This window comes from Arabidopsis lyrata (genome assembly GCF_000004255.2).
Source record: "Arabidopsis lyrata subsp. lyrata unplaced genomic scaffold ARALYscaffold_8, whole genome shotgun sequence".
Classification (NCBI taxonomy): domain Eukaryota; kingdom Viridiplantae; phylum Streptophyta; class Magnoliopsida; order Brassicales; family Brassicaceae; genus Arabidopsis; species Arabidopsis lyrata.
In genome coordinates, this window is record NW_003302548.1 from 16,714,168 (window position 1) to 16,738,185 (window position 24,018).

Sequence of the window (24,018 nt, forward strand, 5' to 3'; positions counted from 1 at the left end):
ATGAAAAATAAACTAAGTAAATAAAATAAAACCATTGGTATGATGGGCCTTTGAAAGCCCAAAATAAAAAGAAGAGTGCGCGTGAAAACCACTCTAATTTCTCTGGATTCCAAGATTCCTCAATTCGTCTCCTCCAACAGTTTTTTTTCTCCTTCTTTGGTTGTTCCTTCCACCAACGGCAGAAATCGATTAGCCTTTAAAATTCACCTCTTTCGATCTCTCTGATCGCCGCCGGGAAGATTCAATTACCTGGGAGTTTAAAAAAACTCGCCGTTCTTTTCTTTTTCCCCCTTTTCACCGGTGGAAGTTTCAGGAGATGGTGTCACCCGAAAACGCTAATTGGATTTGTGACTTGATCGATGCTGATTACGGAAGTTTCACAATCCAAGGTCCTGGTTTCTCTTGGCCTGTTCAGCAACCTATTGGTGTTTCTTCTAACTCCAGGTTTTGTTTTCACTTCCCTTTTCTCTCTAAGTGCTCAATTAGGGTTCCGATCTGGTTTATAAGAAATTTAAATTGATTTGAGTGAAATCAGTGTGATTGCTTGAATGATTTCATTTGGGTTTGTTCTGGGATGCGAAAGTGTGTCGTTAATCAAGGAAAGGGTTGATTTTGTTTGTCTTCGAATTTGAGAAGAATCGAGAATTTATGTTTAAAGTAACGAACTTTGTATTTTGAAGCTTGTGTGATTGTTTTTGTAAGTTATAGAGAAGGAACTGAGTTCTTATTCATTGAAATTGGTGTTTATGCTTAAATTTGGGTTCTTTTAGCTTGTGTAGATATCCTTAGAGTGGGTGAAATGATGTTAAGTTAGGAAGTTTGGCCTCAGGAGAGGTTTGGGTTTGTTTATCTAAAGTCAACTGTGTGTGCCTGACATGTTTTTGAGTGTAACTTCTGCCATGTTGCTTGATTCGGAATCGATTGATCTATATCACTTTGTTAGGTGGGAATTAGATTCCTTTTTATGGATAGGGACTTCTAATATGAGTGGATGGTTTGACCTTACGATGTCAATGTTAAGTAATATAATCTTCTTCCTTAGAAGTGAGTAGTTGTAAGTTGCTGCATGATTGAACATAGATGTAATACTTAGTTGGTTCGATGTGTTTCTTGTTGGTTCAGTGCTGGAGTTGATGGCTCAGCTGGAAATTCAGAAGCTAGCAAGGAACCTGGATCCAAAAAGAGGTAAGCTTCTTATGGTAAACTCTATGTGACACACCTTTAAATAAAAAGACCGACTGAATCAGGAAACTATAGCAACTTCCAGAATTTCTAACTTTGAGAAATCGCTATGGACTTGTTTATGGTTCTCTTGTTGCGGGGATCTGTATTGGCTCTCTTGACTAGTATCAGAAAGAGTAATTTTGGTCATTTTTTTTGTCTCAGGGGGAGATGTGAATCATCCTCTGCCACTAGCTCGAAAGCATGCAGAGAGAAGCAGCGACGGGACAGGTTGAATGACAAGTAAGTTTTTTCATTTTTGTATATCCTTCCTTTTCCTCTGTAGTAGGAACTAAAATTGTCGCCTTTCAAATGAACAACAGGTTTATGGAATTGGGTGCTATTTTGGAGCCTGGAAATCCTCCCAAAACAGACAAGGCTGCTATCTTGGTTGATGCTGTCCGCATGGTGACACAGCTACGGGGCGAGGCCCAGAAACTGAAGGACTCCAATTCAAGTCTTCAGGACAAAATCAAAGAGTTAAAGGTGAAATTTGTAATCCTCCTTTTTCCCCATAAAATCATCGAATGCTTACTAGTTTCCGGTTTATGTAAATCAGACTGAGAAAAACGAGCTGCGAGATGAGAAACAGAGGCTGAAGACAGAGAAAGAAAAGCTGGAGCAGCAGCTGAAAGCCATGAATGCTCCTCAACCAAGTTTTTTCCCAGCCCCACCTATGATGCCTACTGCTTTTGCTTCCGCGCAAGGCCAAGCTCCCGGAAACAAGATGGTGCCAATCATCAGTTACCCAGGAGTTGCCATGTGGCAGTTCATGCCTCCTGCTTCAGTCGATACTTCTCAGGATCATGTCCTTCGCCCTCCTGTTGCTTAGTCAAGAAAACTCATCAACCGGTTTGCATCTTGCTTCCGCTTAAAAGAAAAGTCTCCATTTGTTTTGCTCTCCTCTTCTCGGCTTTCTTAGTCTTATCGTTGCTTTTGCTTTGTCGTGTTATCATCGTAACTGTTATCTGTTGAACAATGATATGACATTGTAAACTCCAATTGCTTCGCGCAATGTTATCTATTCACATGTAAATTTAAGTAGAGTTTGGCAGATCGTCTCTCACTTTATGTGTTCGTACATTAATACATAGAATGGGGTTACTTTCTCGCCATAAGAGTTTGAAAGTACAAAAAAATTAGAAACATGAGAGACTGAAGAAACCGCAAAACATGATCCGGTAGAGAAGTGAAACTCCATTGCAGAAAAGTTTGATCCTATATTTTGATCTGTGAATCTCCTCTCTGGGTGCCAATGTAGAAATTGGGTTTTGGTTTGTGATTATCATGATGCTCTAATGTGACAGCTCTTGATGAACCTGTCAGAGGAATCAAGATACTTGGCCCAAAGAGGACGTAGATGAGGAAATGCTATATCCAGCCACGGCTTAGCTCTTCCATTGAAATGAACAACGGCGGCGCTTTCAGCATCAGCATAGCTCGTGGTCTCTTGGTATCCGAGACCAAGCATATGCCAGAACGGATCTATGGTTTGGACATGGCCGTGGAAAGCTATCAACCCAGGAGGCAAAGTTCCCAGTTGCCACAAACTCAGGTCTGATTTTAAGTTCTGCAACACATGCATGAAAATTGTTTTGAGTTAAGATGATTACTGCTTGATACTGATTGTTGGGTAGTTAGTGGTTTCCATTTACCTCGTCAAGCCAATGATAGTAAGTGGAGCTTATGTTAGTCCTCCTCCAAGCCGCTAGGTCGAAAACATTCATTCCATAAGCCCAAGCACATTCCTCTGGATCGAAGTTTCTGGCAATTGTTGGGTTTGAGAAGTTGAGGTAACTCTTGAACTTCTTTGACATCACAAACTTGTCTTCTCCTCGACATGTCTCTACTGCACCATTTACTTTCCCATTCATGTCAATGTCCCAAAGAGGTGTAAGATCAGTTTGGATCACAATGTCATCGTCTAGAAACACAACCTTGTTTAGGCTCGGGAACAACTGCAAAAAGAAAGAAAGCAAACACGGTTTTAGGTTTGCGGGTCTAAATGTGTTGAGTATTGAGTAATCTTCACCAGTCACAGAGCAAACTTACCTCTGGTAGATGAATACGGATGTGATTCATCAAGGAGTTGTATTTAGGGCTAAGAGCTTGTAACTTAGCAGCAACAACAACTGGATTCTCTTTGTTATTAGCCACAATAACCGATGATCCGCCTCTGAATTGAGACCTCACTCTCTGATCTTTCTCCATAGCTTCCAAAACGGGAACTTTCCCTTTCGATAACCAATCGAAATGATGCAAAGCCTTGACCTCAATTATTGCTGGAGACAGAGGATGCAATGAGAACCAAGCTTGCATTGGGAAATAAGTTTTCCTATCCGTTATGATGTGAAGAACGATCTTATGAGGTCTTAAAGCGTTTTGAACCAATGACTTAGCCACGACCGAAGCTGCAAGAATATTGTCTGATGCCAATACAAAGTGATAGTAGTTGTTGTCTACTAACATTGGGACTAGTTCAGCTTCTGGAAGCTGGAGACGCGCAGCTGCGTTTATCGAATGTTCGTTGGCTAGTTTAAGAGCTAAACAGTGAAGTTGTTTCGGTATGCTGCTTGATGCGACGTGTCGATATAAATACTCTTGTATCTTAGCCGTTCTTGTTCTCTGTTCCATCAATGTCACCATTTCTTTTAGCTTTTGAGCAAATTCTCTTGCGTCTGATTTACTTCTTTTGACTTCAGACATGAAATCTTGAAGTGTTTGAGGTATATCTGATCTTCCTTTGAGTTCTTGTTCGCTTAAAGGCTGTTCTAAAACTTGATACATAGCTTCAGGAACATTCTAGATAAATAACCAAAGAAAATTAACTTTTTAATCTCAGTAAATGTAAATGTGCTCAAGAGTATGAAACTGAAGTTAGAGGACTTACACCAGAATCAACCCTTCTTCCTAAAAGTTGTGGCTTTAGTCTCTTCCCCAAGCAAGCTGTTAATTTAAAAGGTAATTTTTTGGTCTGATGTTAAAATGATGTGTAATTATGAGATTAAGTAAATTAATCTCTTTAGGTCACTTGAAATGTCTTTAAATATTTAATTAATCTTGACCATAATTAATACAAAATCAACCTGAAACAAACCGACCAGCTCTTGGATTCACTCTTAAGAATAAATCTCTAGTAATTATATTCCACTTCTTCGTTTAGATTATTGTTTTACATGAACTAGAGCATAATATAAAATTTATTTCTCAGCTCGACGTAATTGTGCATGTACACATAGAAAGTAAAATGTGTATTTAGTAAAATTATACTGCTATTTTTTTCAACATGTAAGAAAATATCTAATGTGTTTTTTGAAAAAACGAAATCAAGAGTTTACATAAACATTATCTTACATAAATTCCGGATTTAGAAAAAACTTTAGAAAATTAGGAAATAAAGAAGAAACGTACCAAGAGAGGAGCAAGGAGAGGGATCGCCGTCGATAGTATCAACGGTGGAGAGAACAAAGACGAATCGGAGAAGAAAAGTGAAGAAGAGTAGAGAATAAAACATCATTTGATAAGAAAATCTTCTAGAACCAACTTTCACTTTTATGAACTCTCTCAATCCTTTCCCTGTGACCACAGTCACATGTCTCAAGCTCGGAGATATATGCAACTGCATGATCTCTCTGTTTCTCCTCTGTTTCTTTATTTATTATGTCTTTGTTTTCTGATTATGTGTTTTTTTTTTTGTCTGAAAGGAGATGGATGTTCGAAGAGGGAAACTGGATCTTACGTTGTTATGTATTGTATGATTATTCATATAACGGGTCCATATCATTTACCTAACCTTGCTTTGTGTTTAGGTTATTAATGGCAGATCATAACTCTGATGTTTCTTGTAAATAAAAAGGAAACGTGTGCTGGTTAGAATTAGAAACACCACTGTTTTATGTTACCGGTTTTCTGAATTTGTTAGGAAGTTTCGGTTTTTTCTCGGTTATGCGCTATTCGGTTTTCTCGGTTCAAATCTCGAAGCCGGTGGAATCAATATATATATTGTTACTTTGATTACTAAACCGAGTCACTAATATTGCTGTTTATGTAATCTGATTCTTGTTAGTATTATTGTTATAGGTTTGATCGGTTAGGTTATTTGGATTTATATGGTTTTCTTTTGTACATTTATATGAGAACCTTAGTTTTTACGGTGGACTCGGAATACCACTCCGTTCGAATTATGAAACTCTTGTCACACTTTTTTAATTTTTATGATCACTAAACCGTGAAATTTTGTGGTAGCTCAACATCTTCGGTATAATTCGGTTCGGTTAGGGGATTTGGATTTGGCTTTATGTTGAAGGAGGATGGTTGGAGAGAGAAAGACAAGTCAAAAGGCAATGCAACACACAAATGTTTTAAAACTTGAGAGTGTAGATGAAAAGGAGCTGTTTGGTGGTTACAAGACATAACTTTACATCTAAATAAAGTCTTTGAACAAAGACATTGGAGCTTCAACTTCAGAATTTACTTTTTGAGGACTAATTTCTTCTCTAATTTCGATTGCGACCTTTTTCTCTTAAGCTATTCAGTCTCGTCCACACCCAAACAAGAAGTCTTTGTAGTTTGTACTTCAAGACTTTTTGCCTTTCCAGTGTAATAATATTTGCATGTTTTAATTTCTGCTAGTTATGGAATGTTTTTGGGCCTATATATGTCTACGGCTACGGCCTCTATGAAATATCGTTACCAATCTAATATCTTGCTAAAACACTCGAAAATGTATCCATTTTCAGAATTTTTTTTTTCTATCATGTTTATATGCTTGAATATTAATTAAAAAAGAATCATTTTTTTGGTTAAAAAAAATAATAAATGCTACTTATAGGTCTTGAATGGGAACACAACTGTTTTAAGATTTCTTTCAAATACGCTTTACTACTACCAATCACAATTTATTACACTAATTTGCGTTTTTTACAAAAAAGAAAAAGTAAATCCGCTCACATTTTTCGAGACAACTCTATTACTTAACATATAGAATAACGCACTTCAGTTAACACTCCATGTAAAATCCAGCGGTACAAACAAAAACGCATATCCATTGAAAAATCATTAATATTTTCTGTACTCACCAAAAATCACATATGCAAAGGAAGAAGAATAAATAATTTTTTCCCTCTCTTTTTATGGTAAATACATAGAACAAAATAGTCAAATTAAGTTTCATAAAATTTTGTGTTTAGTTCATTTTTTTTAAAAGCTTAATTAGTTCAAAGCTAACTAAAATTAGTTTACTAATATATCAAAATTTAAATGAATATATATCTTTCTTATTTAATTTGATTTATGAATGTTCAATTATAACATTTTATTGTATACTACAAGTAGATTTTTTAAAGTGTTGTATTTTTTAATGATTAACTCTTTAATTGATAGAACATTATGTATGTCAAAAATTAAAATTTTACGTTCAACAATTTGGATATTTAAAATTATAAATGTATGAAAATATTTTTTAATTAACATCAAACAAACAATAATATACAATTATACTAATTATTAATATAATAATATTGTAATATATTTATGATAATATATAATCGCACCGCTTTTTTTTGTTTTGCCAATCACACATTTAGTTGTGTACCGCAAATAGTTTTTTCACCAGTCAAACATTATTTTGTACCGCTTATTTTATAAAAACCGCACTTGTCCCGCAAATACAACAGTTGAACCGTACCGCACTATAAAATCGCTTTTTCCGCACAATCAAATACGCTGTTACCATTCGGTTACCACTCGGACCATAAAATAAAGAATCATGCGGTCGAGTTATCAAGAAAACGACAAAAGTTACGTGACAACTAGAGACTAATCATTGATAAATGATGGAGCTTGTTTAATGCCCTAGGATTTTGTAGTTGTGTTTTTTTTTTCCGAAATAGTTGTAAAATTTGGAGTATGTCTTCACCAAAAATAATATTTATGAAAAAGTGGTTGAAGCAAAACAGATAAAACAAAAAAAACATAAAAGCATCAAGATTCATGATAAATACAACAAAAATATTTTTGGTTTCATGATGCTTCGAATTCATGAGATTTCACGAAACTTCAAAACTCTATGCTTATCTCGTTCTGGACCTTGTGGTGACATGGTTGGAATTTGGAAGCTGAAAAATAATAGTACATTTCCCTTTTGGTTTTCCAAATACTTGAACGATATGATTAGTTTTTCTTCTTCTCCTTGTCCTTGGAATTGGTTGATTCACTGTTTGAACACTCAACACGACTTTTATCTAAAATCTTAACGGAAAGCTCAAGCAGTACTAAGCGAACGAAAAATAGGTTGAATGGTGATCATGTTATGTTACATGTAAAATAATCATCAAGATTAGTTTTTTAGTTAATATTTGTTAAGTAGCCAAATTGGTAATTTTTCGATTTGAAATGTTCGTCGTTGAAATTTGCAATGGACACAATGTTAATTTTCTAACACATAAAACATGAAATTTATAATGGGAATGAAAAGGAGAGCATAAAATGGTATCGATGTAAAAGGGACAAAGAGATGAATACAAGGTACTTTTAAAATAAATAAAAAATAAAAAACATGAAATTTGAAGAGAATTTTTAAAATTTATATTGCATACATACAAATATACGTACACTAATACAAATAACATGAAAGACGTCAAATATATATTACTTAATGATATGCCCTGTATAACTTGGATACCTCTTAATTATGATTTCAATAGCTATAATAGCCTTTAACCGAATTGGCTGCCATGTCTAGGGACCCATGCTTGGGTACTAGCGAGGACGACATCCATTTAAGATAATCCATCTTCCTTAAGATGCATTTAGTCAGCTTAAACCGTAGATAAACAAACATACCCCCTAGCGTCAAGCCAGCGATAGCAAGAGTGGCATAGAGCAACCATTTTGTTTCTTCAAAATATGGTAAAAGGACCGATGCCGCAGCCACATAAGCACTTGCCATAGCTGCAACAGCCACCCACATCATCCAATGTGCGATAACCAAGAACTTCTTTAGTGAATCCTCCCTATAAGGTATAATGCTGAGGAGAAGAATGACCATACTAACTGATGTAAACAATGCGATGGTATTGCTTATCGAGAAGATCATGAAAGCTAGGGTTCTTCCTACGGTTGATTTCCCTATGTAGGGTCCCTCTTGATGGACCCCACCAGGCGGGTTTAGACCGCATGTGAAAGTAACCGATGCAATCAAGACAGCGACAATTATGATTGTATTCCTAGCGTTTTGCAAAGCCTCCAATTGTATCTCCATTTGTTTGTTAGGACTCGGTCCCTCCATTAGTATCTCCATTTCTTTGTTAGGACTCAATCTACTATGAACTCTTAGCATCTGCGTCTGCAGCTTCTTCAATACATCTAATACTTGGATCTCAAGATTTCCCATTTCTCTAGGACTTGAAGGGTGTTCGATTACTATTTCCAGACCACACATCAGAGCGGTAGATAGCTGATGGAAACCTTCATCGTCTTCGTTGAGGAGGTCAATCGCAGCAAAACCCTTTTTGTTTCTGGTGGTTACTTCTATATTTGTTTCGTCGATTATGTAATTTACCAGCTGTGATATGTCCAAATTGAATATATTAATTAATTAAATTAGGAGATAAACAACAAAACCGCATATTTTTAAGTTTTCGGATCATATATCTTCTCATGAAAATATTGTTTAATGCATCTATATATAGTCTCATAGATAGAAGCAAAACATCTCATGAAAACAAAACAAAACAAAAAATAAAGAGAAAGAGAAAACTTACGGCAATAGAGCCTACGGAGGCAGCAACGTGAAGCACATTATTGCCCTCTGCATCGAGCTGGTAGAGAAGTTTGCCTAACTTGGCACTCTTAGCCATGAAGATGAAAGCTTCGTTATTCTTGTGTTTCGCAGCTATATGAAAGACAGTTTCTTTCTTTCCTCCTGTGACTGAGTCGAAAGACGAGGGCGACATATCGAGATATTCCCTAAGGATTTCAATAGAACCCTTCATTGCCGCACAATGTAAAGGTGTCAAGCCATCGTTATTCATCATTTCTTCAAGTTTTGGATCATCTAGGGTTTCTCCCTCGTATTTCGTGGACATCTGAATCAAGGTGCTCGTGTGTCCCAAGCTAGCAGCGAAATGAAGAGGAGTGTCACCTTTGGAGTTGGTGGAAGTGACTAGGGAAGGGCAGAGCTGCAAAACTTTTCCTTCGTTTGTTTCCGTCAGCCTAAACGAATTCTCTTCCACGTACCGAGAAAAAGTGGCCTTGTCGTTTCTGCCGAAATTTTGTGCAGTCATCTTTAGTTTCAAGTGGCTTGAGAAAACTTTGATCTACTTTAGAGTTTAGAAATAAATTTGTATTTGCTGTTTAAGTTTGTTATATTCATTCTCTTAAGGGTTCCTTTAAATACTACTCTCTAAAGTCAACCACGCTCTCTTCGTCAAAATATATATTTATTTTATATCTATATAGTTTCAAGTGGCTTGTTGGAGCTTTGATCTATTTGAGATTTTCATTCTCTTTAAACACTACTCTCCTCTCGTAAAAAGTCAAAAACTTATTTTAGTTTCAAGTGGCTTGAGGAAACTTTGATCCATTTGAGATATAAATTTGAATTTGTTGTTTTAGAATTGTTATATTCATTCTCTTAAGGGTTATTTTAATTACTAGTCAGTGGCAGACCAATTTTTTTATTTTTTACTGGGTACAATACATAATCTTATTATCAATATATAGCAAAGTTTATCTACACTAATATCATTAAAATCTACCATACATTAGAAGGTAATACTTTTTTAAGAACAAAACTTTAGTAAAAATTGTAATCCTTTTTTTTATTAATGTGTTTTGGAGTCTAGTTATGTGATATCTCATATATTACCATACATGATATACACTGCTAGTATATGCGACTCCTTTAATTTCCCTTGACGTGCGTCCGCCATTGAATCTATCTAAAGTCAACGATGCTCTCTTCATTAAATTTCATTTTATTTTTCGTTTATAAAATGAAAATTTGGCCCACTTTACAGTTGCATAAAGTAATCGTTACAATTTTATTGGATGTATAGAGGTTGTAATTTCTGTTAACAATCTCTTCATTGTCCACTAGGGTAATTTTTTTTGTTGGTCAACTAGTTCAAAAAACTTAAAACCAACTTGTTGTTGTTATATCAAACACTCTCAAGTTTAAACTTATATAAGTTCCTAGCAAATGGCACAATACAAAAAGGAGATGAATCAACCATTCCTAGGCCCTAGCTACAAGCCTATAACGGAATTAAGAAAGTGTGAAGATAATAAGTCTCTATACCTTTGGAAGACTCATTCTTCCACTAATAACAGCTAAAACAATTGAAAGAATTTGCTCTGTTCCATGATTTCCTGTTAACCGATTCAATCTCATCAGAGAAACTCTATCCTATTAATATTTGTGGTGTGGTAAGATGTCTGCATTTTCATTTAATATTTGTGGTGTATTAGGACAATTGGTTCCTCTTTTCTCTTGCTTGTTTCTATTTTCTGCTCATTAAAAGTCGTTCGTCTGTTTTACTTAAACATCACAATTTTAGAAAGACAAAAAACAAACAAATTTTTATGTGGCAAACTCTTTTTCTTTGAATACAAAGGTGGTAGTAAAAAAAAGTACTTTTTTATATTTTGTTTACATCATAAGATGGTTCATGAATCAATGGGCTAATAATATTTTGTAAAAAAAGAAGAAAAAGTACTAAAGCTATTTACATCTAAAAGATATGTCAATTTTCCTTTTTCTTTTCTATACAATTTTCCAGAGTTATTTTTTTGTTATTCTGTTGTTGAAGCCGAGTTTGTGTGAAAAAAATAAACCAATAACACGATCACCTTCTTCTAATCCACTTGCTCTTCATCCTCATCTTCACTGTGATTCTTCTCCTCTGCAATACCTTCTTTATCTACAGACTCGCTTTGTGTCTCTTCTTCACTATGTACAGCCCCGAGATCAGTCTCTGTTCCATGACCCTCCAGAGGAGCCACTTTGTCATCTTCTGTAGTGGTACTTGGACTCTGCATTGATCTGTGTCATAGTGTATTAGTGTCAAGAAACTGTGACAGAGACAAAGACAAAAACTTTAAGTGTTGAGCATAATCAGTATCAGAAAACTCACTCGTTTGTCACTTGTTGGGATCTTGGAGAATGGAGATAACCCCAGACTGGAACCAGATCTCTTGTTCTTGCTTCAATAGTTCGAGTTTGGATTCCTTCAATCTCCATCTCCCCTCCTCCACCACTAATATCTTCACCCCGATTCAATGCCAATTTTTGAAACCTAAACTGTTTTGTGCAAAACACATTACCATTCTCCAACAACACATTACCATTTGTCCAGATCATTCTCTCAACAGATGGAAATTTTACCTTTCGCCTTTCCCATAACGGTAGCTGAGTCGGCAGATGCGTTTGCTGTTCTGCTTCAAATATGTACAAATGACGATTATCATCCACATGGGTCTTTCCTTTCTTAGTTACTTTCCAAGCTTCCTCAACACTCTGTTTTCTAACAACCTCCGGAAACACTTTGCTTTTAGAATCCACTGATGTTCCACCTCCATATATGTCACTGTGGTGATCCTGCGTCTCTCTTCTAGATCGGTTTTGGATTATGGACCACCTTCTTATTGGATCTACCGCTAACTTTCCTTCAGTCTCTAGACCTGACTCAAAGTCAAACCCCATCATCGCAGCAGTCTCATGACCAGCACCAGCCGCATTTTCCCGTAAGGCATACTGTGTCATACATCCAGAAGGAGCAAACACCAGAAGATTCGTCTTGGAGCACATATCAGCAACAGAACCATAGTAGTTATTGTTACTCTTTTCATCGCAGTAACAGAAAGTGGATGTGATTGTACCCGGAACAGAGCCTCCAACCATTCCAGCTGCTGCAGAAGCTGCATCGCTCACAGTCCCAATCCATCCGCTGCTGTTTCCGCTTCTTATCCTACTGATTGCAGACATAGGAACCGGAGAATCCCCCTCTTTCTCAGGATTTATCTCAAACAGATGACTTGTCCCTCTTGAAGAGCTAACCACAATTAGATTGCTATCACTGCTGAAACAGATGTCTTGTATCACCTGAAAATTCACATTAAGATAAATCAAAAGCATCACATTTTCAACATGTGTAGGTGAAGGGCTCTGCTTACCGCATTAGTAAAACCGCGTTGAAGCCTGAACAGATGGGCAAAAGTCGTTTTCTTCACCGCTCTGCTTGTAGAGATTGTTGGCATTATTCTAAAGACGTTAATATTGTGCCCCTGAATCGAAGCAGTCACCAAAAGCAGGCCACTTGGGTCAAAGCACAAAGCTGAAATCGGACTCTTGTGTGCCTTAAACTGCGTTATGACGCTTTTGTTTGTGATATCTTTGACAATAACCTGCACATACCATGGATATGTTTAAGGCACATACCAATGGAAAATCAACTTGAGAGCAAAAAATTGAGGAGGATTTTGTGTATACCATTCCTATGCTCTCTGCATCTGGCACATTCTCATTACCAACTCCAATGCTTTTTAAACCAGGAATATACGGATTGGGAAGAACCTCTGCGCAGTATCGAGTCAATGACTTGTACCCTTTGTCTCCAAGATTTACTATCCCAGAAGCGAGCTGCTTGCTCGAGTCTCTTGCAAATTGTGCAACACTGGGTGATGATGACAGTGAGAGAAGTTCTGAAGTGAAAATTGCAGAACTTGAGGTAGCAATACGACTTCCGCTATATGCAATCCATCGTGGACCAACTGCAAGAGGGCCATATCCAACACCCGAGGAGCCACACACAATGGAGTTAGTGACAATCGTGTAATCCATTTCCAGTGTTGCAGCATCAAAGCAATCTATCTGCAAATACATGTTTTTAAGTTACACGTTGTTAGTTTCAGAACAGAAAAATCACAAAAACAAAAGTGACACAATATGACATTTGAACCTGAGCTGCTTGTTGTACAGCAACAATCCGAGAACAGCACCTAACCGAATAAATGGTAGCCCGGAATTTCAGCGTATGCACATAAGACTGAGACTTTAACGAGTAGACATAGACATTAGTAGGAGTAGCCACGGTTTCACTTCCGGAGTTATCAGAACTGATCTTTTTACTTGAATGTTCTTCCCAAGAATCACCACACACAGCCAAAAGAGGACGGCTCTTATAAAACCTATCATCTAAAGCTCCAGACTTTATTGGATTCAGTAGCATTTGCATAAAGAATGCTTGTCCATCATGTGTAGAAACTATAACGTGAACATTCTCTGTATCTTCAACATCCCAAACTTGAAATCCAGACTTAAATGCTAGTAGAAGAACTCTTCGAGTATCTCCATCTTCTTTCTGTAGATTATCAAACCCCGCCCATAGTACCTAAAGATTCAAAATTCATCAACCAAGACTCATCAAACACTCCAACAAACATAAAGACCGCTCTTTTAAGATATCAAAATCATCCAAATGAAGTAAAACAATCCCAAAAGTTTCCAAAAATTGAAGCAAATACAATACCTGATCGTGATGAGAATCAACGTCCCTAACGGCGGAAGAAGCAGCTGATACGGCGGAGCGAGCAACAGTAGAAGCACCAGATGAAATCACCTTAAGGCAATTAGACAAAGCACGAAACGAACTCCGAGCTGATCGTGACATAACTCCGTCCGGCGACTTCGGAGAAGAACCGTCACCGTTTTTCCTCATAATGGTGGAGACTCTTCACTACCAAAAAGCTTTGATCTTTAACCTCCAAATGAAACAAAGTTTCGATTTTTATTCTCTATATCGACGCCTGAGATATTTCCAAGAAAAATGAATCGCCGAGAAAGACGGGGCAGAGATAAAAATTGCAATTTTAAAACCGAAATTGAAGAAATTTGATTAGAATCTTTAAAAATAGAAACAAAATACACGCAAACTCGAAAATTTGCTTCTTCTTCAAGTCGTCACGAAGCAAGAAACACACAAATCAACAAGAAAGAAACAAAAAGATCGAACTTTTACAAAAACCCAGAAGATAGAATCAACGATCAAACTAACAAAAAGATACTTAAGCTTGAATCGCTAAATGAAGATGATTGTATATACCTAAAAGCAACAAATTTGTGTTGAAATTGAAAAGAATTAGAAGATATTAAAAACCCAGAAAAAAGAATTAAGAGTCTCGAAGCAGTAATCTGATAAAGACTTTGGAAACGTTAAGGAGCAAGAAAAGGGGAAAGATTTTTTGAGGATAAGAAGAAGAGAGAGCGAAGAAGAAGACCTGATTAAGAGTTGTTTTAGAAATCTGTTGTTGTTTCAAAAACTTGATAAATGATTTGTTTATGCTTTCGTATTTATATATTGAAAAACAAATTTCGGATTAAGTTCTCAAAAACAAATTTTGGATTAAGTTCTCTTTTACGTATCGTCTTTGTATTTACTACAGAGAGAAAGAGAGACTCACCTTCCACGTCTCTTTCCCTATTTAAATTAAAATAAATCATTGAGAATGTCTGGTTTTTTTTGGTTATACCAATAATTAAACCAAACCAACCTAAATATTATTTGAAATTTAATACGTTTTAATTCTCGATTGCACTCATTAATGAGTTAATTTTACGACGAATTGACCAGAAAAAAAAAGGTCTATAGTTTACAATTGATTATAAGTTTTATAACAAACCGTGTGTTTGACCCAAAAAAACGAACCGAATTTTGCTTATAATAACATTAATAACTCTAAACCAATCAAATCTACCGAAATTAGTACGACGTGCGCTAGTCTTATCTTTTTTTTTTTCCGTGACGTGCGCTAGTCTTAGATGAGGACTTTCATTAGTTTAATTTTTCTACTGTTCTTTTTAATTAGTTTATTGGTTAAATAAAATACTTTGGTTCGACTCGGTTTACTTGAACCGGTCACAAGCTCAAAAACTGAACCGATGACAATATACGAGGAGTTTTTGTGGGTATATAGGCTCACGAAGTAGCTAGCTTTCTTCCTCTTTGTTCCCGGCTAATTGAAGGAGGGTTTGACCATAATTAGTCTGACCATAACTAAAATGAAAACTTGGCGAGCAAGTTACTTCCTCTGTTTTAGTGTAGGAGAAGATGTAAAACATCACCATTTCTTCAATTAGGTTTTTCTTTTTTGCTTTTCCCTTAAGAACATTCATCATGTCTCTGCTTCACTATCCACACCTACGAAATTTTCTTGGTTAAGTGGTACAAGAAGACCACTGGAAAGATCATTAACGGGTTTAGAGAAAATGAAAACAATAGCTGTAATTAATGGTGGTGTTCAAGCTCGACGAAAAAGGAAACGTTGTTTACACTCGAGACATTGGAGAGATCGCTGCATTTCCCTCTCAGAATCTGAACCTTCTTATGAACCTGCTAGTTCTTGTGCTGGCCTGTGGCCTAACCACGTCGTAATTTGTGATGACCACGAATTCCAAGTTGTCAATTTGGCTGGTTCCCCATTCTTTAGTAAAATTTCTCTATTGAGGGCACTCCAAAATATAGAATAGCATAGCCTCGAATTGAGTCTGAGTGTGTCTTTTCTTTTAAACCTTTCAAACACCAAATCTATTTATAGAAAAGAACCATGTCAAGGTTTCAATCCATATAGAAGTCATGTGGATCTTATCCTAATCCTCTACTGCAGGTACATCCCAAGTATACATATATAAGCTTATATCACAATTCTCAATAATTTCTTAAAACACAAACATGAGACTTAGAGAGTGTGGTGTTAAAGATTTTGAGTACCCAAGAACACTCTTTTATTTAAGGGGGTAGGGCAAGTTACATTACACTACAAGGTGTAATATTGCCACTAAGACTCTTAACTCACACAGTACAAACATATATCTACGATACAAACACGAACACGCCACAAGAGTGAGACTTTTTTTATTATCATTAACAAAATCACCATGTGTGTACGTGTGCGTTTTTATAGTCTGGTCCTCTTCATGATCTTAGTAAGGAGATGCCTTGAACTGGCAGGATTCAACTGCAGGGATTTTGCAAATCTTAGGCAAGTTCTGAGCAGTCTGAAACACATGTTTCATCTGTTGTTGTCCATGCATTCCCTGGAATCTAACTTGTTGAGCAGCCTTTTTCAGTGTAGGACACACACACATCTTGTCCACTTGTCTTAACTCATTGCAACACATTCTAAGAGCTGGTTGATGTTGTTGAGGTGTTGGGTTCTCATCGTCCTCAAAATCAACATCAAGAGTGAGCTCAAAGTCATCAGCTTCGTATCCGATTCTTCCTTGTTGAGCTCGCTTGCGGATCCATTGCTTGCAACCTCTTAGTTGCTGATGCTGCATAAACTCCCTCTGGCACTTATCTTGTTGTGGGTTGCTAACGTCGTCTTCTTCATCGAACTCCACCACTGCGCGGTAGATGGATGCGTTGGCTAGGAGGATGAAGAGAGCAAGAGTTGCGAAAACGAGAATAAGCTTAGCCATGGTTTGATTTTGTTTAAGGATTTGAGGTATTTGGTGAGTGACGGATGAAGTGAAGTGAAAATGGGAATGGGTTTATTTATGGAGGAGAGGACTTTTGCATGGCATTCACGTGTAATAAGCATGAGGTTGTGTGTGAGCACTTGGAACATAACACGCATGGAGTTTTGTTTGGATTAGGTGTTCGAAAGTTCAGTAATGTGTGCATGTGTCAAGTGAATGATGGAGACGAGTCTCCGCATCTGCAACACCATGCATGCTCTTATTTTTTTCTTTGTTTTTTGTTTTTGTTTTGGAGTTTTTGTAATTTATAATATGACAATTTCGTTTTTTTTTTCTTGGTTCATTTTCATTTGAAGTTTTTTTTTTTTTTTCATTTGAAGTTCTTTCTGGTCTACAAAGTAAATAAAATTTGGGTTTGTTGGGAAAGTAATACGTTTCTGAAACTTAATTGGGAAAGTAGTACGGTTACTATTTAGAATTAGTAAAATAGACAGCTTTTGTTGGGTGTGTGAGAGAGAGAGACGTGTGGGGACTTTAGTGGGCCAGTTTTTTTTTCTTTTTTTATTAAATATTCCCTCAAAGTTTATTAATTAAAATGCTCTTTAATAAATTTAGTTTTCTAAAATTGATCATATAAATAAAAATCTATGTTTTTTTCTCTATCATTTGATATGCATTTTGTTTAAGGATTTTTAAAATTTATATTATAGGGCACTGTACAAGATATAGACCGCTGTACAGATATAGACTACTGTACAGATATACACTACTGTACAGATATAGACCACTGTACAGATATTTGTTCGTTTAACAGTAAATTATGATTTCATTTAACAGATGCATCATTCTGTACAGTGGTCTATATCTGTACAGTGGTCTATATCGACCGCTGTACAGATATAGACTACTGTACAGATATAGACCACTGTACCGAATGGTGCATTTGTACAGAAGGATATTTGTTTGTTTAACAGTAAATTATGATTTCGTTTAACAGATGCATCATTCTGTACAGTAGTCTATATCTGTACAGTGGTCTATATCTGTACAGTGGTTTATAACTGTATAGATATTATTTGTACAGTGCTCTGTAATATAAAATTTAAAAATCATTAAACAAAATGCATATCAAATGAAAGAGAAAAAAACATAGATTTTTATTTATATGATCAATTTTAGAAAAATAAAATTTTACTAGAGAACATTTTAATTATTAAACTTTGAGAGAATGTGTAATATAAAAGGAAAAAAAACGTGGCCCACTAACAACAAACCCCATGTTTCTCTCTCTCACCCCACTTTTTTTCTATTAGTAAGTTTTTGTATCTCACAAACTAGTGGACCCGAGTAATATCTCAATATTGAATAGTCTCTGTACTAGTTTTTCAATTTAAGTTTGGAAAACGTACTGTTTTCCAACTTATTCCATAAAATTTATTCCGGATTAGCTTGTTCTTGGAAGTGAACGCACAACTACTAGATTGATAAGATAAATAAATCATTGATGATCTTATCCTAATGCGTCCCAAGTATAAGCTTATATCATAATTCTCAATAGTTTCTTAGTTAATTAGGACATATATATGACATACTCATGAAAAGTTTTTGTTAAAAGTTCTAAGACATGGCCGATGGTATTCTATGACGTTCCAAGATCAACGAAGTTTCTTTTCTTGCAGATTTATAGTTCAAGACTATAACCTTTCCCTTTTCTAAGTCCAACCTCAAATCCTCGGTGCGACATTTTTTTATGAGTCTACGTAGGTGATTCATACTCTCTACTTCCTCTCCGTTCACTTTCTTCACCTGTTTACACCATAAATAGGCATGATCAATATTGTAGAATCAAAGTGAGTCTAATTCATGGTGTTTGGGACAACTTTTCCTTTAAAAATAAGGAATAATGACTTATACCTGTAAGTTTTTGAAACTAGAGTATCCTACGTTGATGACATCCCATAACACCTACACCAACAAAAAAAAAATCAAACTCTATAACTCTTGACTTGATACTAGAATAACTAAGAAGACACTTGTTGACCATGTTAGCTCAAGTTATATATCTTCATCTCCATTACGTTATGCTTAAAACAGATTGTGTAAAAAAGAAGCACAAACCTGAGAAATTATGATAATCTCGTGAACAGGTTTTTGGGGCCTCCTTTTTAATGTACAGTCACATATGGCGCCAGAAGAATTTTCAATGTTTGGCTTAGAAAGAGGCACAAAGATAAAACCCGCAAATACGTAACAATTTGTATCAAATTTGCGCACCGGAACCAGCCGTTGTTGCACCTGCGTATTGTTTTTGAAAATTCTCCATTCAAATCCAATGTGAAGCAACGAATTAAACAAGAACTAGGGGACAATAAGTTCAATTATTTATAGCAAAAAAAAAGTCACAAAAAGTAATGGCAAATATGTCACTAGTAAAGTATCTGACTTACTGAGTTTAAACTGATTTTGAACTCATGTTCTCTTCCATCCCTTAAGACCTTAAATAGACCTGTCTCACCTGGTTTCTTCATAGAAACCAAATGATTGAAATTTACCCGTTCTTTTCCCCGAAATACAACTGCACATGAAGAAAATATATATTCACTTCATCAAAACACATGGAGAAGATTCACCTAATTGAGTACAAAATATGTAACTAAATATACATTTTCGCAAGCTTTAAAAGAAAAGAAAAAGCTAACATTTCTCGTCATTTCCAATAGGAACGCCATCAATTGCAAGAATGACATCGTCTTTTTTCAGAACTTTATGAGCAGCTGACACCAGATTTATTTCATTTATAAGAATTCCTGACATTCCATGATTCATTTTAAAGTTTTTACGTATTTGAGAATTCTCCATAGCTTGACACGATATATCCGGCAAATCGAAACCAATGTAGTAACCGTTTTTTTCAACAACACTTAAGAAATGCTTAATTACTGGAGTTGGGATTATGTACCTGCATAAAAAACCACAACAAATAGATAATGTTAGTCAAACCTTTTGTTTGCAAAAACTTAAGCTTGCAATATATGGGCTTATTGACACAATTTCATCTAGAAATTACTTAGAAAAAGATTGTCCAAGATTTAAAGTTTCAAACTCACTCTATATTTTCACACCTTGGAAGACCTTGGAATGCTACACCAACAACTTTATTTCCCATTATGACCGGACCACCACTATTTCCATGCTTAACAGTTGCATCTATTTGTATTGTCAATAGCTCGGTGGAGCTCTGACAGTAATTAGTAAGTTCAACTCTCGATGTAATACCTTTTGTAACAGAAATAGTGTCACCACCTGCATTTGAGCGCTTAATATAACTCATTAGTCTTTTTATGAGTATATCATCTACCATGACCAGATTTTGCCATGTTCAAGAAGAGCAATAAAACATTTCGAAAAAGTTACCTTAAGAAAGCATTTAATATCGTTTAATATAAAGCCTTCATCCCCGGAACCGTTCCCACTAATCTATAGGTAGTCGTGATTGTAATTCTTTTCTCAATATTATACATAATTCAAATCTTTGTTCTAACTTCTAAAATCTAGTCATACGAAATTTTAATGGACTTTTTTAAGACGTACCACGAGGATAACCTAAAGCGAAGATAGTTTCGCCGATAGAGGGTATGTCTCCAAGCTCCAAAGGATTTAAATCCTCCCAAAACTCTTCATTATCAACAGCTAAGATGGCCAAGTCACATTCATCCCCAACCGCTTCAACTATTGCTCTGTACTTAGTGGGTGAACCATGCTTTTTCACTTGCAAGTATGAGTGATCTTCTACAACATGAGCATTTGTAAGAATCCTCCTTCCGAAAATTGCGAATCCTAAGTAAATTTCACATTAAGATATATAAGTCAAACTATACGAAAGGGCACAACCAAAACGTCCCAATCACACGAGAGAAAAAAGAGAGTTTGAGAGAGAGAGAGAGATGGTTTATGGATACCAGAGCCCGTGGCTAACCCCACCCAACTATTCTTCCAAGGTTCAGCAACATCTGGCTCGCTAGAGAAGCAAAAGATCTTCACCACCGAGTCAAGAGCCGAATCAATAGCAGAGTTTTCTGTGTGCGTTGACTCTCTTCGCGAATCGACGCACACAGAAGAACAACAACGAGATATGGAAGCATGAAAACGGGGCAGTAAATTGTTCCGGACAGAAGTGGAACGAAGAAGAAGGAAAGGAGAAGAGAGGAATCGAGGAACCTGAGTGCTCGAGGAGTTGCAGAACCTGGTGATCACGATACGAACAGACCATAACGACATCTCGAGCGGCTACGATTTTGAGTGATTTTGTCATAGGGTTTTGAGTCGTCTTCTTTACTTGATGGTCACTCATAACTTTTCACTAATTTTCTTTTTTTTTTTTTCCTTTAGGGTCAAAATAAGCTAATTAGGTTAAACTCGGCCCAATATAGAGTTGACTGGTTCAGTTAAACTGGTCACTAGTAACTGACCAAAAGACGACAATACCCTAGAATGCAAATGGATGCTTCTGATACAAGTAACAGAGGCGTAAAAGAGTGTTTAGGGTTTAATTCTGTATATTCATCAAAAGGTTTGAACTATGTACTCATTTGAATTGGCTAATATAATGTTAAAAGTATAAAAAAAAACAACTGAAAAATTCGATCTCATTAGCGATATATAAGAGTGATTATTGGGTTGTCAAAGCAGCTTCTGAGGAACCTAATTGACTGGATTCTATCTTAAGATCCTTGGACATGGCCGATGGTATTCCGTGATGTTCCAAGATCCAAGAAGTAGCTTCTTTTGCAGATGTATAGTTCAAGGAAATAACTCGTCCGTTTTCTAAATCCAACCTCAAATCTTCTTCACAACACTTCTCAATGAGCTCACTTAGGTGTCTGAGATTCAACACTTCCACTCCGTTCACATTCTTCACCTGTAAGATTAGTTATGTCCTCAAGACATACATGATGAACGTGAAACTATATATATATATATATATAGATATAATTCCCTTTTTTCAAGACTACTTTCATTTGCGAATAAGCAAGAAATGAATTACCTGCAAATCTTTGAAATCACGATATCCTGTGGTTATGTCATTCAATAAGACCTACACCAAAATAAAAAATCAAACTCTTGATGCCAAAATAACTACATTGCTATCTACATATATTGTAAAACTCAAATCACTTGGCAGAATTTAATGGCTAAAGAAATAGAATACAAAGAGAATCATGTTAGCTCAAGTTAAACCTCAATATTCCAATTACAACTCAAAACCCGAACTTACTAAGAAGAAAAAGAATTGGGTAATGGAAAAACACAAACCTGTGAAATTATAACAATCTGTTCACCAGCCTTTTTGGCCTTTCTGTTTGATGAACATTCACATATTTTACAAGATTTACTAATGTATGGCTTAGTGAGAGGCACAAAGACAAAACCCGCAAGTATGTAATAACTTGGAAGATGTCGGTCCGGAACCAGCGGCTGATCCTGTGAACCAATGATTATACGCCAAGAATTACAGGGCCAGTATTTAATTATCTGATAAAAAACTATGTCGGTACAAAAGTAGATGACTTACATGTCTTACAATGATATTGAACTCGTGTTCTTTTCCCTTTCTTAAGACTTTAAGTAAGACTGTTTCACCTGATTTCTTTATAGTAACCAAATGTTCGAAATTGATCCTTTCTTTTTTCCGAAAAGGAACTGCATGCAACAAACATAAATTCACATATCACCAATTAACACACATTGAGAGAACTCATCAATGTGGTATAATATAGAAGTGTGTAAGTAGGAGATTACTTGTCTCATCATTTCCAATAGGAACACCATCAATTGCTAGAATGACATCATCTTTTTTCAGAATTCCTTGAGCACTTGACAGCAGATTTATTTCGTTTATAAGAACTCCTGTCATTTCAGTACTCATTTTGAAGTGTTTACGTATATAATCATTCTCCATAGATTGATATGATATATCCAGAGAACATAAACCAATGTATTGACCGGTTTCTTCAACAGCAGTTAAAAAATGCTTAATTATTGGAGTTGGTATTATATAGCTGCACACAAAACCACAAAAAACTGATGTTAGTTAAATCTTAAATTGTTTGCAATCTCAAGAAAAATATTTAAGATTTATATAATTTTAACTCACTCGTCACAAGATGAACGATTTTCATATACCACACCAGCAACTTTGTTGTCCATGACCACCGGACCACCATTATTTCCATCGTTAATAGCCGCATCTGTTTGTATCGTTAATATTCCAATGGAGCTGTGAGAATACGTTTGAGGTTCAACTCTCGTTACAATACCTTTTGTGACCGATATGCTATCACCACCTGCATTTGCGCATTAACGTAACTAATTAGTCATTTTTTAAGTGAAGCATGATTGTTATTCTTTTCTCAATACCACATATGATCAAAGCTTTATTTTTCTCTCAATACGAAAATTTAAAGCATTGTTCAAGACGTACCACGAGGATAACCTAAAGCGTAGACAGTTTCACCAATAAAAGGTATGTCTCCGAGCTCCAAAGGATTCATATCCTCCCAAAACTCTTCACTATTAATGCTTAAAATAGCTAAGTCACATCCATATCCATGCGCTTTAACTTCTGCTTTGTACTTAGTGGATGAACCATGCTTTCTCACTTGCACGTATGGGTGATCACCCGCAACATGAGAGTTTGTAAGAATCCTCCTTCCGGATATTACAAATCCTATAATAGATATTCCAAACTAAGCCAAACGATATACCATACGGTTTTTCGAAATTTTGCAAATCTAGTAAAAAAAAAAATCACACGAGAAAGATGTTAATGAATACCAGAGCTTGAGTATTCTTTCTCAGTTGTTTGCCAAGGTTGAACAACATTTGGCTCTCTAGAAAAGGAAAAGATCTTCACCACCGAGTCTCGAGCCACATCAATATCAGACCGAACGCACACAGAAGAACAACAACGAGATATAAAAGAAGCTCTAAAAGACCAACCACGACGAAGAAGGGAAGGAGAATAGAAAAATCGAGCAACCGAAGTGCTCGTGGAGTTGCTGAACCTAGCCACAATATGAACAGACCGGAACAACATGTTAAGTAGGATGTTTTTACTTGTATTAACGATACATAAATATATCATTTACACTACTAGCTTTTCCTCTAGATTTAACGTATCTTTTTAAGATTTTAATGGAAATGTTCATTTTATATAATCAATCGAAACTAGAAACTTTCGTAGCATATAATTAATCTGTTATGCTAATGTGTGCTTGGCTCTTTCTTTTTAGTATGGAAAAAGGCCCAATGGGCTTAGG

The 24,018-nt window shown here is 36.0% G+C and overlaps 7 protein-coding genes across 10 annotated transcripts; 1 reads left to right on the forward strand and 6 right to left on the reverse strand.

Moving 5' to 3' along the window:
- Nucleotides 1-2,275, forward strand: LOC9300427 (transcription factor ILR3). The gene is made up of 5 exons (XM_021033309.1): nt 1-444; nt 1,123-1,185; nt 1,387-1,464; nt 1,545-1,707; nt 1,781-2,275. The coding sequence occupies exons 1-5, from the start codon at nt 317-319 to the stop codon at nt 2,051-2,053; spliced, it is 705 nt and encodes a 234-aa protein (XP_020888968.1). The 5' UTR covers nt 1-316; the 3' UTR covers nt 2,054-2,275.
- LOC9300428 (probable galacturonosyltransferase 12) lies at nt 2,228-5,061 on the reverse strand. Its single transcript, XM_002866009.2, has 5 exons — nt 4,633-5,061; nt 4,112-4,167; nt 3,274-4,023; nt 2,877-3,179; nt 2,228-2,791 (listed from the first exon to the last, which is right to left on the reverse strand). The coding sequence occupies exons 1-5, from the start codon at nt 4,844-4,846 to the stop codon at nt 2,507-2,509; spliced, it is 1,608 nt and encodes a 535-aa protein (XP_002866055.1). The 5' UTR covers nt 4,847-5,061; the 3' UTR covers nt 2,228-2,506.
- Nucleotides 5,062-7,878: 2,817 nt separating this feature from the next.
- On the reverse strand, nt 7,879-9,568 carry LOC110225845 (ankyrin repeat-containing protein NPR4-like). Its single transcript, XM_021015931.1, has 2 exons — nt 8,985-9,568; nt 7,879-8,785 (listed from the first exon to the last, which is right to left on the reverse strand). The coding sequence occupies exons 1-2, from the start codon at nt 9,504-9,506 to the stop codon at nt 7,919-7,921; spliced, it is 1,389 nt and encodes a 462-aa protein (XP_020871590.1). The 5' UTR covers nt 9,507-9,568; the 3' UTR covers nt 7,879-7,918.
- A 1,274-nt stretch (nt 9,569-10,842) lies between these two features.
- Nucleotides 10,843-14,591, reverse strand: LOC9302130 (autophagy-related protein 18f). 2 transcript variants are annotated; one of them, XM_021010920.1, is made up of 8 exons: nt 14,500-14,591; nt 13,752-14,028; nt 13,182-13,613; nt 12,713-13,093; nt 12,397-12,627; nt 11,609-12,325; nt 11,358-11,524; nt 10,843-11,266 (listed from the first exon to the last, which is right to left on the reverse strand). In XM_021010920.1, the coding sequence occupies exons 2-8, from the start codon at nt 13,938-13,940 to the stop codon at nt 11,080-11,082; spliced, it is 2,304 nt and encodes a 767-aa protein (XP_020866579.1). In that variant the 5' UTR covers nt 13,941-14,028; nt 14,500-14,591; the 3' UTR covers nt 10,843-11,079. The 2 variants fall into 2 exon arrangements, with proteins under 2 accessions (XP_020866579.1, XP_020866575.1); XM_021010916.1 differs by having other exon boundaries at nt 14,325-14,576.
- A 1,379-nt stretch (nt 14,592-15,970) lies between these two features.
- LOC9302131 (2S seed storage protein 5) lies at nt 15,971-16,752 on the reverse strand. The gene has a single exon (XM_002866011.2). It carries the CDS (start codon nt 16,697-16,699, stop codon nt 16,202-16,204), a length of 498 nt encoding a protein of 165 aa, XP_002866057.1. The 5' UTR covers nt 16,700-16,752; the 3' UTR covers nt 15,971-16,201.
- A 1,496-nt stretch (nt 16,753-18,248) lies between these two features.
- On the reverse strand, nt 18,249-20,977 carry LOC9302132 (protease Do-like 4, mitochondrial). The gene is made up of 8 exons (XM_021015791.1): nt 20,659-20,977; nt 20,291-20,536; nt 19,807-20,002; nt 19,399-19,658; nt 19,147-19,274; nt 18,818-18,994; nt 18,614-18,664; nt 18,249-18,505 (listed from the first exon to the last, which is right to left on the reverse strand). The coding sequence occupies exons 1-8, from the start codon at nt 20,975-20,977 to the stop codon at nt 18,317-18,319; spliced, it is 1,566 nt and encodes a 521-aa protein (XP_020871450.1). The 3' UTR covers nt 18,249-18,316.
- A 357-nt stretch (nt 20,978-21,334) lies between these two features.
- Nucleotides 21,335-23,894, reverse strand: LOC9302133 (protease Do-like 4, mitochondrial). 3 transcript variants are annotated; one of them, XM_021015854.1, is made up of 8 exons: nt 23,534-23,894; nt 23,181-23,426; nt 22,870-23,043; nt 22,499-22,780; nt 22,272-22,399; nt 22,013-22,180; nt 21,744-21,794; nt 21,335-21,617 (listed from the first exon to the last, which is right to left on the reverse strand). In XM_021015854.1, the coding sequence occupies exons 1-8, from the start codon at nt 23,841-23,843 to the stop codon at nt 21,369-21,371; spliced, it is 1,608 nt and encodes a 535-aa protein (XP_020871513.1). In that variant the 5' UTR covers nt 23,844-23,894; the 3' UTR covers nt 21,335-21,368. The 3 variants fall into 3 exon arrangements, with proteins under 3 accessions (XP_020871513.1, XP_020871514.1, XP_002866059.2); XM_021015855.1 differs by having other exon boundaries at nt 22,028-22,180; nt 22,499-22,758; nt 22,854-23,043; XM_002866013.2 differs by having other exon boundaries at nt 22,499-22,758; nt 22,854-23,043.
- Between the last annotated feature and the right edge of the window lie 124 nt (nt 23,895-24,018).